The 13,817-nt window shown below is 40.2% G+C and overlaps 1 protein-coding gene across 6 annotated transcripts in view; it reads right to left on the bottom strand.

Annotated features, from left to right (window-relative positions):
* Positions 1-13,817, bottom strand: part of FRMPD4 (FERM and PDZ domain containing 4) — a 582,613-nt gene that overhangs the window by 214,058 nt on the left and 354,738 nt on the right. For all 6 annotated transcript variants that reach the window (XM_057301098.2, XM_057301097.2, XM_034950556.4 and 3 more), the window contains one exon: positions 9,598-9,714. In XM_057301098.2, coding sequence (XP_057157081.1) covers positions 9,598-9,714 — 117 coding nt within the window. The remainder of the gene's footprint in view (positions 1-9,597; positions 9,715-13,817) is intronic.

The following is a 13,817-nucleotide window of genomic DNA, read 5'->3' as shown; positions in this document are numbered from 1 at the left end:
ACCATATTGGTCAGGCTGGTCTCAAACCCCTGACCTCATGATCTGCCCGCCTTGGCCTCCCAAAGTGCTGGGATTACAAGCGTGAGCCACCACACCTGGCTAATGCCTAAATTCTTCTAGTGACATTTCTACATCAGTAATTTAAGAAGAGATACTCACTGATTTGTGTATCAGCATTTTCCCTTATGGCCCACTGAATATAAGGCTTCAGAAACAGGCTTATTCATCCATCCATCCATTCATCCACCCATCTACTGATACAAACATACATCTAAACATCTATTCAACAAATACTTATTAACTGCATACTATTTCCCAGACAATATTCTAGGCAGTGCAAACTGATTTTTGTTGGTCTCCTTTATCTCCTGTAGGAGAATAGCCATGAGTCTCCAGTAATTTCTGGACCAAAACCAAATGGTACCAACATATTCAACTTATTAATCCTTTACCCTTTTGGGGGTTTTATGTAGGAATGCGGGCTTGATAATGTGGGAAACTGAAGTTTAAATGTTGAGCTTAAAAAAAAAAAAGAACCACCTGAGGAACCTCTCATGAGCTTGGAGCAAAAGGAGAATGGTGAGAGAAAGGAGAAGCTGAGAGAACAATCTAGAACAGAATATCACCAAAAATGAGTTAAGGACATCTACACAGCAGCCTTATAAAATTCCACAATGATAATAAGCAACATTTTTCCAAAACACTATGGACAATTAACTTTTTGAAAGTACAATGGGGCTGTTTTTCTGTCGACCATTAGTAAGAGCAAATTGCTATGTAATTTTCACCTTCCTAATAATTATTTGCACTTGTATTCAGCATTCCATTGTGACTGGGCTGCCCCCTGCTATCATTTCCTGTCCTCTGTACCCCTCCCACAAAGGTGCTGGTTAGAGTGGGAGAGCAGGTGCAAACCCTGTGATTGATTAGCAGGCCTCCTCCCTGTGAACACCCACCAAAAGGAAGGGAGGAGTCATGGCATTTTCATATTAAAAGTTGTACTTCTCTGGTGAATTTTGACATTGTTCCTAGAACAACCTTTAAGGTAGGTCATAGGTGTCAGAGCTATGCAAGAACTGCATGCTGACAGAAGACACATCATAGAGCTTTCTGGCAACAAGTAGGACAAACTGGGGCTCTGAGGTCCATTTTTAGCTCCCTGCAACCTCAGAAAAGTCATTTTACTAATCTCTGCCCTAGTTTCTTTCAAACATAAAACATGTGTCAGCTCCTCATTTCATGGGAGGGTTTTGAAAATTTATCAATTAGTGAATTAAAAATATAAGAATGGGCTCAAATGGATGATGTTTTAGAGTAGGGATTGGCAAAGTACTATATAGCTCATGGGTCACATCTGGCCCCCAGTCTGTTTTTGTAAATAAAGTTTTATTGGAACACAACCATGTCCATTTATTTACATGTTTCCTATGACTGCTTTAACACTACCATGGCAGACTTGCACTGTTGAGTCACAACAGAGACCACATGGCCTCCAAAGCCTAAAATATTTACTATGTGACCATTTACAGAAAAGGTTTGCTGACCTGGCTTAGAGGATTACCTTGGGGTGGGGGAAGAAAAGTATTTATCTTTTAGTACAATCAAAACAATTGAGTTAGTTGTGTGCAGCATTTCTACTGTTCTGATTAGAATGAAAGACATATGCATGTATAAGCTATGAAATACAAATTGTATCATTTCAGTGATTCTTCAGACAAGTTAATGCTCTTATATTTTCATCTGAAACTTTCATCATACAAGGATGATCAGTAAAATTCCTGCTAATAATTTAAAATTTTCATGTGTCTTATTATGAAATGTCATTAAATAGGCCAGGTACAGTGGCTCACACCTGTAATCCCAGCATTTTGGGAGGCTGAGGCAGGCAGATCACGAGGTCAAGAGATTGAGACCATCCTGGCCAACATGGTGAAACCCCATCTCTACTAAAAATACAAAAATTAGCTGGGTGTGGTGGCGTGCACCTGTAATCCCAGCTACTCAGGAGTCTGAGGTGGGAGAATCTCTTCAACCCAGGACGCGGAGGTTGCAGTGAGCCGAGATCGTGTCACTGCACTCCAGCCTGGCGACAGAGAGAGACTTTGTCTTAAAAAAAAGTCATTAAATAGGAAATAAAAAACTCTATGACATGTTGACAGAGAGACCACAGAAGAAGGGGAAAAGCTTTACATTTTCATACCTTTTCCAGCACTTTTATCCTGCTTTTTGAACAAGGGGCCTGCATTTTCATTTTGCAACAGGTCCTAAAAATCATGGAGCCAGCCCCATGTGCTCAGCGGCACCCTTTAAGATCAAAAAGCATTTCTGAGTTTCTCCCAGCCTTCTCAACCTGAACACCTAATGCCAAACCTGTGTTTATGGAGCAGCCGGATGGCATGCTCTGTGCAGCAAATATGTGACATGGCTACTCGTGACTCAGATTGATCCGAGTGTTCACTGGCTCCAAGAGTAGTGTGATCTCTTATCATCCTTGCAATTGAAGGAGCTCTTCACCAGAAATTGGCCATTGATAACAAGGCTTTATTCAAGCTTTGAGAGGAACTACAGGATAAGGGCTTGGCAGGAACTGCAGTTTCCCACCTTTTGGTGGACCACAGTATGGCACTTCTGTCACCAGCCCTCCCGTCTCAGTTGCTTTCCCCCTTTTTTTTTTTTTTTTTTTTTTTTTTTCAGATGGAGTTTTGCTCTTGTTGCCCAGGCTGGAGTGCAATGGCACGATCTTGGCTCACCGCAACCTCTGCCTCCCAGATTCAAGCGATTCTCCTGCCTCAGCCTCCCAAGTAGCTGGGATTAAAGGCATGTGCCACCATGCCTGGCTAATTTTGTATTTTTGGTAGAGACAGGGTTTCTCCATGTTGGTCAGGCTGGTCTCCAACCCCTGACCTCAGGTGATCCGCCCACCTCGGCCTCCCAAAGTGCTGGGATTACAGGTGTGAGACATTGCTCCTGGCCCTGCTCTCCTTTTATGCTGGAGTGCAGACAATACTGAAAAGACACCTGCCTCCAAGGTGATTCCATGTCCTCTTAAGCTCAGCCAATTTACTTGGCAGCAACACCCACACCCCCACGTGGCATTTGGCACAGGCCAGAATTTCTGCCTGTGCCCCAGCCTTAGGCAATAACATCAAAATTGCTCTCTGCAAGGGTTGGCTCAATCTAGAAAGAAGAGGTCCAGAGGCCACTCAAAAAAATCAAGGGTGGCAGGCAGCCCCAAGCTAGTATTTCAATTACAGGCTGTGATGGAAACCTGGTCCTCCAGGTGCTTCTCCTTTGCACAGGTTGGCCATCCCTGTGATACTGAATGGACTTTGTGACCCACCTCCTGTACATCCCTAGGGGCTATATACAGCATAGGAGAAGAAAGAGGCGACCCAGTGCACTAGCTAACCTGCTGTCCACAGCTTGGCTTGAATGTACATGCCCCAACTCTGTTGTAGTCAAGTGGCCCAAGGAACTTTAGATAATTACAATCCCTCCAGATACTCTGGCCTGCTGGACAAATAAGGAGACAACTCAGGGATTTGTCCTAGAGTGAAGGCCAGATTAAGTAAGCCAGCAAAGTTTCAAGAAGAAACATAGGGAAAATGAAACAGCCTCTGAAGCAGGAGAAGTTTGCCTAGCACAGCTCTTTGTGCCATATGCCAAATTAGATCTGGAATGATAGAGTCATTTCAGAGCTTTCCTGTTAAAAGCCCTTCCATCAACTCTGCAAACTTACCTTCCAGCTGGGAGCAGTGATTATTAACTCAGCAGATAGGTGCTTTGTCAGATTCAAAAGAAAACAAATCTGCTCCAATGAAGGGAATAAACAGCTCCTAATGTTCAGCCTGGGAAGCTTTTGTATTGACAGGGCATAATTACCTTTCATTTCATGTAATGATACTATCATATTGACTTCGTTCCCCCCATTCCAAAATTACAATATACTTTCCTCCCCTTGACTGGATGCTTGGGATCTAGGAACTCATTGAACCAAATGACATTTGCTCTTGCCATGAGGCAAGTATTTGCTTTTTATGCAGAACCCATCATGCATACTCAAAAGCAACATATTTAAGAATTGTTCATCAAAAACACCCACAAAAAATGAGGCAAACTGCCTGTTTTCTAACATATTGCTAGTTATTAACTCTTTGGATGCTTATACACCTCACAGAATAACAGAGTAACCTATCACCAAGAGATTTCTCTTATTTCCTTCATGGGCACAACTGTTAATTTCCACAAGGACCTGCAGCATTTTATTAGCAGAGACAAAAGATAACAACTTGTGTAATCTCTCAGATCAATTTGTCCTTTGTTGGGTGTGTATTAAAACGTAGGCTTGATAAAGTAGGAAATTGGTGTCTGCTCCAAATATAAAAATATCACAGGGTATGATGGGCACAACCACAATATCCACATCCCAACTTTACACCTTAACTCTTCTTGACATTTAAAAAACTTTTTAGAGGAGAAAAAGTTTAAGGGAATTCACCGCAGAGTAACAGATAAAGGGACTCCACAGAATAACAGTAAAAGTCTCATGAAATCTTGTAGTAGAAATCAAGAAAAAAATATCCAAAGAATAGCCCTAGAACTACCAAATAGTATCTGAAGATAACCTATTAGACTGGGTAAATACTTTGGGGCTCACACAGAAGAATGAGGTAAGGCTTTTCTATTTCTAATTTCCATGATGACAGAATCCTATCATGTTGACTTGACTGTCTTCTGCTGTGGTTGATAAGAAAGGGCATACAAATTACTTGTATTTATTCAGATTATTATTTTCTATAGATAGATAAGCCAAAAATACATTTTACATTGACCATGGAATAGATTGGCAGATGGGAATGACTAAACTACTCCCAAGTTGAGCCAAGCCCATACTGCAGAACAAAGTGGAAGTTTCCATATCTCATTACTAATCTCTACTCTTCAGGATTCAGAGTTGAATTATTCTGCATTAAGGAGATAGTAACTCAGTTTAATTGCCCACTGTGGGAATTGCTGGTAGAATAATAGAACAGCATGTCTTGTCCAATCCTCATACAGGGCTACTTTTTGTGTACACAGGATGAAGGTGGCCAGGAAGCCAGCAGGCCAACAAGAAAAAGCCTCTTAAATTTATAACTTGAAAAATCAGGCCATGTGCTTCGGAACTGACCCTCCAGTCTCCTCTCCAACCCCCATCTCTATCCCCAGACTCTAACTTGGCTCATCATAATAATCTATTTTGCCAGCTAGTATTTTAATATTTATTTTGCTCATGTTTTAATTTTTTCCTGTAATTTACAAAACCAAAGTTCCAGATTTATGAATCATGTTACTTTGCATTAACTCTCCCTACCTTTGCAGTCAAACAAGCATATTTTTACCCAATTTAACTAAAAAATGGTGTTCCTCATTCTCTGACTTTTAAACATGTATTTTTAAAATACCTTATCTTGTGTTATCCAAACCAGAACACTTTGAGAGCAAAAGGAGGTGCTGTCTGTAATTACTTCAGAATGATACCCATAAACCAGGACTCTCCTGGGTGAATGTGATTGTATAGTCACTCATCTATAGTCTATATCTGTATCTAATCATCTATACCCATATCCATATCTATAGCTCTATCATCTATACCTATAGTCTATATCCATCTATGTATCTATACCCATCTATCTCTGTATTAATACTTACGTCAATGTCTATATTCTCTATCATCTATATGTATGTCCACATCTATATCTATTTTTATATCTGTATCTATGATTGGATCTATAATATATCTACATCCCTCTCCATCTATACCTACATCTAAAGTTATTATTAATTGATGCTGTTATTGTAACAATCACCTTAGAGTATCTCACTTTCTCTGTTTCTCTTCATTTCTCTTTCTCTTCATCTCTCCCTCTTTTATCCATTTCTCATTGGGACTCCCTCTCCCATGACTCTTTCCTTTTCCTTGTAGTTTCTTTCTTTCCATCTCTCTTCCTCCCTTCCCATGCTCTGCTCTCTCTTAACTGGTAATAGTAAGGAACTGAGAAATTTTAAATTTGCATCTATCATATTTCTTAAACAATGTTTTCTGTTCCTTAAAACTGCATTTCATATTTCCCCAAGAATATCAACAAAAGTTGTTCCTTCTCATAGGCTGAGTCTCAGTTTTACCATCCAGAAAAATGGAGTTAATCATTTCTGTGTTCAAGCCAAATAAATGAGATCATGTGTTGACAAGTGCTTTACAGCAGCAACCATAGCTGTTCATTAGAATTACCTGGGGAGCTCCTGAAACTCACTATTTCCAGGCTCAATCCCAGACCCAGGCATCAGGATTTTTTACTGATCCTCAGTCTATTCCAATGTGTGGCCAGGGTTGAGAACCATTAGTTTGCAGCCTATACGGTATTATAAAAACATATATTAGCATGTGTTTATTGCATCCTTCATTTAACCCCGTGAATCAGTAACTCTATAGATAACAGGTTACCCAGCCCTACCCTAAATAATTGGGTATGGAAGAGGGAAGATGAAACTTGAGCACATTTTGAACTCTCCTGGGCCATGTTCTGAAAGACTCATTATGTTAGAATTATCTCATTATTTAGTTGTTAGACTCTAACTTTGAACACATAAAAGCCAACTTCCTCCCATAGCTTTGTCTGTCACTTGGAATACTTGCACCTCCATCAAAAACAATTGTCTGATGGGGGTTATTTACATCCTAAGACGAGATAAAAAAAAGAAAACATCTAAATTTCTCTTTCAAAAAATATGCAAGAGAGTGAAAAATTCAATGCAAAGGTGCTAATTATCAACCATAGATTAATTTTCAAATTGTACCTTTAACTTCTAAAACTAATGAGTACAGAAATATTCCACACTGCAAACCTGGGCTCCCGAGAACTCTGATAATTAGAATACCTCTTTGTAATAAACATTACCTAGTAAGTAAAAAAAAAAAAAAAAAACAAGGAAAGAAAAAGAATGATTGTCATTATTTATAAAACTCATTAGTGATAAAGAACAAACACTTTCCGAAGAAATACTGTTCTTGACATCTTAAAACTTTCTCTGAGAGGACTGTAGAAACTTACTTTTCAAGTAAAATGAAACCACATGGATTTGGAAAAATAACACTGGTGACTTTGGTTTTAAAACTTGCCATTTAGTAATCAGTGCAGGTTTCTCTATTAAGCTGCTGATTTGCTCTTATGTTTTAACAGTGGGCATTAGGCCAGTGTAAATGTTAAACTGACACCCAGGCTGGCTCTTAAAAATGTCAGTGATGCTAATGGTAATGCATGAAGGCAGAGCTAGCTGACGTTCCCAGAACCTCTAACCAGTTGGCCTCAGTTTGGGTTTCTACCTATTGATCGAATGACCTGGAATGTATGGGAACCCAAATCCAACCAGGGGAAAAGAAACACCTGTTTTAATCAGAGAAGTCTGATGCATACCTTCATAAACCCATCATCCATATCTTTTAAAAATTATATTTCTTCAGCCCAAAATTTTTATTGTTTGGAGTCAAAGCATCTAGTTCACCTTAACTGAGCCAATTGCACACAGTCATAGCCATGTTACAAAATAGATGGTACAATATAATATTAAAAAATACTGTCTTCCTAGCAGCCTAAGGGACTTGGACAAACGGTATGAAATTATGAATTCAAAATCTGGGGTTTGAGCCAAACTATTGGCCTTTCTTCTAATCTTTGAGGTTTCTGGGAGGCCCTGCTCCCACTGCCATTTCTATGATAGTATCTCTGTGAGCATATCCTTAGGAAAGCCTTGGAAAGCCAGGGGGCCACTTTCCAGTCATGTTCAAGGGCATACTGGATCTTCCTGGGATGGACCCAGGAGTTAAGTACGTCAGAAAGAAACTGTGCTCTGAAGGGGTGGGAGTCCTGTCCCCTGTGCAGCAATTCTAGGGAAGGAGAGAGATTTGGGCTTCAGAGACTGAGAAACTGTCCACAACACTCACATGTGTTGTCCCTGTTGCTACTTTCCAACAATCCTCACTTGTATGTGGTGGTGCGCGGGGGTTGGTACAAAAGACCAAACCCCCTAGAAACAATCTTGGCAGATATTTTTTATAAAAATGACCCCTCACCTCATGGTGATCCGGTGTTTGGCTAGTCAGTCCATAATCAACTTGGCTGGAACAAAGAATGTAGCATGTGGTTGTGAAATAATTTTTTTTTCTGGCCTCCAATCTCTCCTCTATTATAATCAGGATAGAACCAACCACACTTCCTGATTTCAAATCTGTTTCATGAATTTCTTATAATTAAGGATATTTTGCTCAGGTTGGAGAAAAAGGGCAGTATGGACCCTTGCCATTTTGAGAAATAGAAATGCTCTTTTCACAAAACTGCAAACAAACAAACAAACAAAAAAACACTCTGCAGCCACTCCAGAAAACAGTTTGGTGGTTCCTCAAAAAGTTAAACACAGCCTTTAATTTTGACCCAACAATTCCATATGTTTCAGCAACTCCACGCCTAGGTATGTGTCTAGAAGATGTGAAAGCAGGGACTCAAATTGATGCTTGTACACCGATGTTCATAACAATACCAGTAACAATAGACAAAAGGTGGAAACAACCCAAATGTCCATTAACAGATGAATGAATAAACAAAATGTGGCCTATCCACACAAGGGAACATTAAAAAGGAAAAATAAAAAAAGGAAAAACTTCTGACATGTGCTACAGCATAGATGAGCCTGAAAACATTATGCTAAGTGAAAGAAGTCAGTGACAAAAGGACAGAAAATATATAAATTTCACTTGTATGAGGTCCCTAGAGCAGATAAACTTATGGAGACAGAAAGTAGAATAGATGTCACCAGGGGGTAAGGGGAGGGAGGAACTGGCAATTATTGTTTAATGGGTACAAAGATTCTTTCGGGTATCATGAAAAAGTTCTGGAAATGGATAGTAGCGAATGGTTGCACAACATTGTGGATGTACTTAATGCCACTGAATCGTACACCTAAAACTGGTTAAAATGGTAAATTTCATGTTATCTTTCTCTCTTTTTCTCTCTCTCTCTATACCACAATTAACAAAAAACCAGAGCACCACAAAAATCCAAAACCTAAGCCAACGTTAGTGTGAGAAATTTACAATAAAACAGATAATGTACATAATCCTTTTAGCTGATTTTTAAAAAATTACAGATGAGAAAGTAGCATTCCTGTCTTGACCACTCCTAGAAAACCTTGTAAATGAAATTCTTGCATGTCCAACTTCGGTTGTTAATCTCAGACAATGAATACAACTTGGCCTAATATTTAACGGTGGAAACTTTTGCTCTGAGCCAGGCTTACCATGCTACACAGTGACTTGTCATTCGAAGATGGTGCCTGTCGAAGAATGAAGCAACCCAACATCACAATATATAGAAATATAAATGTATAGAAATAAATATATAAATATATAGAAATATAAGCAGCTGGCTTAAGAGATCCAGCTGCTTTAGTAATGGCCTCCAAATGCCTATGAGTGCCTAATTTAAGTATGTTCATTCTCATAAACAAAGATAAAGAAGTCCATTGGCCAAGGATTCTATTGTTCATGCCATCTGTTTAACCTACTTGATGAAGTAGTCTCGCCCATCTCGGTTTGCCGTCATCTCCCATCCATAGGGCGGCACCTGGCTCAAGCCCCAGGTTCCTGAGGGAGGCGGCCAGCCTGAAGACTTCGTCCTGTGGCTGGAAAAGAAAAAAAAAAAGCATCATTACACCTGACTCCTGAACATTCCTTCTGAGACAAACTCTGGAAGGAGAATGTGACTTGCTCCTCTTAGATTGGGCAAACCCCCAATTTACGTTGCAACAAAAATCGACACATTATCTTTTACAATTTCTAGTTTATAACTTCAATTCAATTCAGCAGCAAAATGAAAGGGTAGGTTCTGGAGAATTTTCTAGGTGCCTGCCTTTCCAAGATCAAGAAGAAAGAGGAAGTAACTCCATGTGACAAGCAGTAGCAATGGGCAGCCTTGTAGTCACAGTCTGTAACCAGAGGCCTGAGCCCAGTTTCTGAAGCATCACTGAATCCTGGCTAAGCCTCCTCAGCCCAGGACCTGCAGAAATTCCTCCTTGCCCTCATGAATGCCCAAGACTTCCTCAGACCTTAACCATACTTCGGAAGGAAGTAAATGATGCTATTTTAGGATGGCTCAACATCCCTCATCACTTGGTCCTTTCACTCCAGATGAAGTTACTCACTGCATAGCCTGTAAAAGCCTTTGGGTGGTTCCAAATCCCAGGCTGGCACCACCAAAGCTGGTGGCAGGGAGCAGTGATGATGCTTTCAGGGACTCACAGTCTCAGCTACCCGTGAGCCCTTTGCAAAGAGGAAACAGCACCCCCTGCAGTCAGATGACCGCAGAGCAGGCACCCTTCCCCCAGCGTGGTGCCCACCCAGGCTAGTGAGTGTGGCAGGGGCTAACACAGCTGGGCACTCTCGCACTAGGTGCACCCTGAACAACCTCATGTGGTGGCTCTTCCACAGCAAACATCCAAAGCAGGGGTCTCGGCCTTTCAGACTTTTAATTCCCCAGGATACTGGGCAACTCATCCCTCCCCAGCCCAGCCCTTCCAACACCTCTCAAGTGAAACAAGCCCATTTCCTGCATGTTTTCTGCAGATGAACTATTTTGCATAATTTTAACCACCTCCATTCCTTTTTCTTAACTTCCTTTCCATTTTCCTACAGCCTTCATAAAGGATGTAGGAACAGTTTTTCTGTTGGAAAAAAAGTGTTCACAAATTTAATACTGGTCTGGTAAATGTAGAATGCCACCATAGGATTATTTGTGGCCCACTGACTACTAAAAGACATGGCAAGCATTTTGTTCCTCTTCTTTGCACAAAAGTCAGCAGTGGCAATTTCCTCTGGTGGTTTTTTTTTTTTTTTAAATGTGCTGCTTCCCTGCAGTGAGAGAACACATGAATTTGCTACCCTGAGGTACTATTAAAACAACAACAAAAAACACACGCAAAACCAAAAAAACCCACCAATTTCTCTACACTAGTAGAGAATGCATTTGAATGCTTTCTAAGGTGGTATCAAGAAAACAAGTACTTACAGGTATGAACACAGTCTATTCTATTAAAAATGTTTCCAAAAGCAATAGTACATTTAGAAACGGCACAAAGAATATCCTTGTGAGTGAAAGGAGGCCTATGTAGAGAATGCAACAATTTATTCTGGCTTACTCAATTATGTACGGTGTCAGAAAGTTTATCTTCCCCAGAGGAGGCTAACTTATTAAAAACAAATAAACTGTCTTTCCTTTCCTTTCCTTTTCATTTTCCTTTCCTTTCCATTCTTCTTCCCCTCCATGAAATCTTAATCACTAAAGGAAAGACACAGGCTTCCTAATATAATTTACATGTAAAATATAGCATTATAATAACGAGTTGGAGGAAGGCTGAATTTTATTATAAACTACATTTTCCTGTACAGTATGTTCAGGAAGCAGCTAACAACCATTTAGCAAGATATTTTCAAATAAAGCCTCTTGTCATAAAATACCAAATGAAGTGCCAATACTGGAAAACTCTACAAATGCAAATCAACTGAATCTAGCTCAAGGAGTATCCCCTGATACAAAACAAATAATTGAATAATTAAGATCAAACATGGCTACATGTCTGTTAATGTGTTGACAAAAAAAAACATGGATCTGAAAGGCCTTAGTATGATTTAGCAAATTAAAAGTGCAAGTAGAAAAAAAAAAACACCCTTTGTAAGTATTTATCTACAACAACCTTGAGAAAAGTTAACGACACAGGTTGTAATTGCAGAGGGATTTGGCTCCGGTTCCTATGCAGTGTGATGACTACAAGTCCAGTCCTGACAACGGCCAGTATGAGGATTTCAGGCAGTCATAATCCAGGGTTTTATGTACTTCCCAAATTGAGCTGAAAAGAAGCACCTGGCAGCACTTGTTAAATATACAGATTACCAGGTCCCAGAAATGATGATTATGATTCAGTAGGTGTGCATTAGAACAAGAAATCCATGAGTAGGTGTGAATGCATTGAAACAAGTAATTCAGATGATTCTTGTCTTCAGGTAGGGTTGCCAGATTTAGCCAAAAAGCAAAGCCAAACAAAAATATCCACTTAAATTGAATTTCAAATAAACAATGAATAATTTTTAGTATAAATGTTAGTATAATTTTATTGTAATATATAGGATATACTTATACCAAAAAGTAATGTTATTATTTATTGAAAATTTAAATTGAAGTAGGCATTCTGTATTTTTTAACTGGTAACCATGGGGTTTGGGAAATACTAGTTCTTGCTACCCCAAGCTTAGGCTGAGATCTGGTAGCATGGGTACTACCTTGTGGTTTGTTAGAAATGCAGAATCTGCATTTTCTTGAGATCCCTATGGAATTTATATACCCTGGAAAGTTTGTGAGGCGTCACCCAAATCAGTGGTTTCCAGTGTGATGCCTTACTGCACGTCGGAATCCCCCATGGAGGAACTTGTAAACTACAGATGCCTGGAACCAAAGCCAAGCCACTGAGTCCGAATATCTGGGGATAGGGCCTAGGCATTGGTATTTTATACTACCAAGGTCAGCCAAAGTGGCGACCCACTGCTCCACGTAACTCTACCTTTTTTTTTTATTATTGTTATTTTTTATTTTTAGTTGACAAGGTAGGAGAGGAAGGGTGTGGTGATCAAGAGCGGATATGCTGGAGCAGAGAGTTTGAGAAGCATAGTCCCAGGAGCAGCAATAGCGGCATCACCTGGGAATTTGAGATGTAAATTTTGGGGCACCACCCAAGACCTACTGAATCCAAAACTCTGGGGTGATGGGGGTGACCCAGCAATCTGTGTTTAACAAGCTTCCACACAATGCTGATGCCCACTCAAGTTTGAGAAACACTGGGTTAGAACCAGACTCTCTTCAATCCAGGCTCTGCCGTTTATTTTCCACGACCTTGAACAAGTTACTTCATCTCCCTAACCCCCTCAGTTCCAGCTACTCCTTGGTAAAATGATGACAATAGGACCCATTGGGAGAATACTAAGTGAATTTTGTAAAGCACTCAGTATGTGCTATAAAGTCTTTGCTAAATAACTATAATATAGGATTTTGGGTGGTTTTGCAAGTATGAATGGCTTTAATCCATCCTCAGAACAGAAAGACAGTGAAAGGCTTGGTCATCTATTCTTCTCCATTCTGGCAAGAGCAGGGCAAGAAGGGTCTTAACCAAGCAGTCACACCTTCCCAGAATGTCAGAAGGTGATGAGTTCAGCCATTCTCAAGGCAGAAGGAAACATCAGAAAGTTTTTTACCAGAAATCCCAGCTGTGTGATCCTGGGTGCACAGTGTCCATTTCCACCGGGCTCAGGCAAGGCCTTGAGAGTTCTTGCAATTCTGATGTCCTGTGACTTCTATCTGAGAGCATGGCTGTGTGAACCACTTTCAAACGCTTAGCTCAGCCTTAAAAATAGCGACCTACATTGGCAGGGCTATTTAAGTCACTTCAGAAACTCCCAGCGACTGACTGAACTGGTTTGTAACTTTGTGCTTTACCCATCTATTGTTTGCAACAGATTGAAACCTTCCTGGACAAAAAATGTCTTCATACTTGATAGGAAATGAGAGCAGCTATGAATGGTACAGACAAAGTTGTGGAACGATTTGTATTGCAACCATTAGTGGAAGCAACCCATGGTTTCCTCCTGCGTTCATGCCTCTAAGTCCTGGACAGTATCTCGATGGCCAGCTCGCCCTAGGAGAAGGCAGGCTTTCAGGAGCCACCTGGAGGCCTCTTTGGTA

This window comes from Pan paniscus, chromosome X, assembly GCF_029289425.2.
Source record: "Pan paniscus chromosome X, NHGRI_mPanPan1-v2.0_pri, whole genome shotgun sequence".
In the NCBI taxonomy this organism is placed as follows: Eukaryota; Metazoa; Chordata; class Mammalia; order Primates; family Hominidae; genus Pan; species Pan paniscus.
Note: the sequence above shows the minus strand (reverse complement) of the source record. Positions and strands in the feature narration are given on the sequence as shown.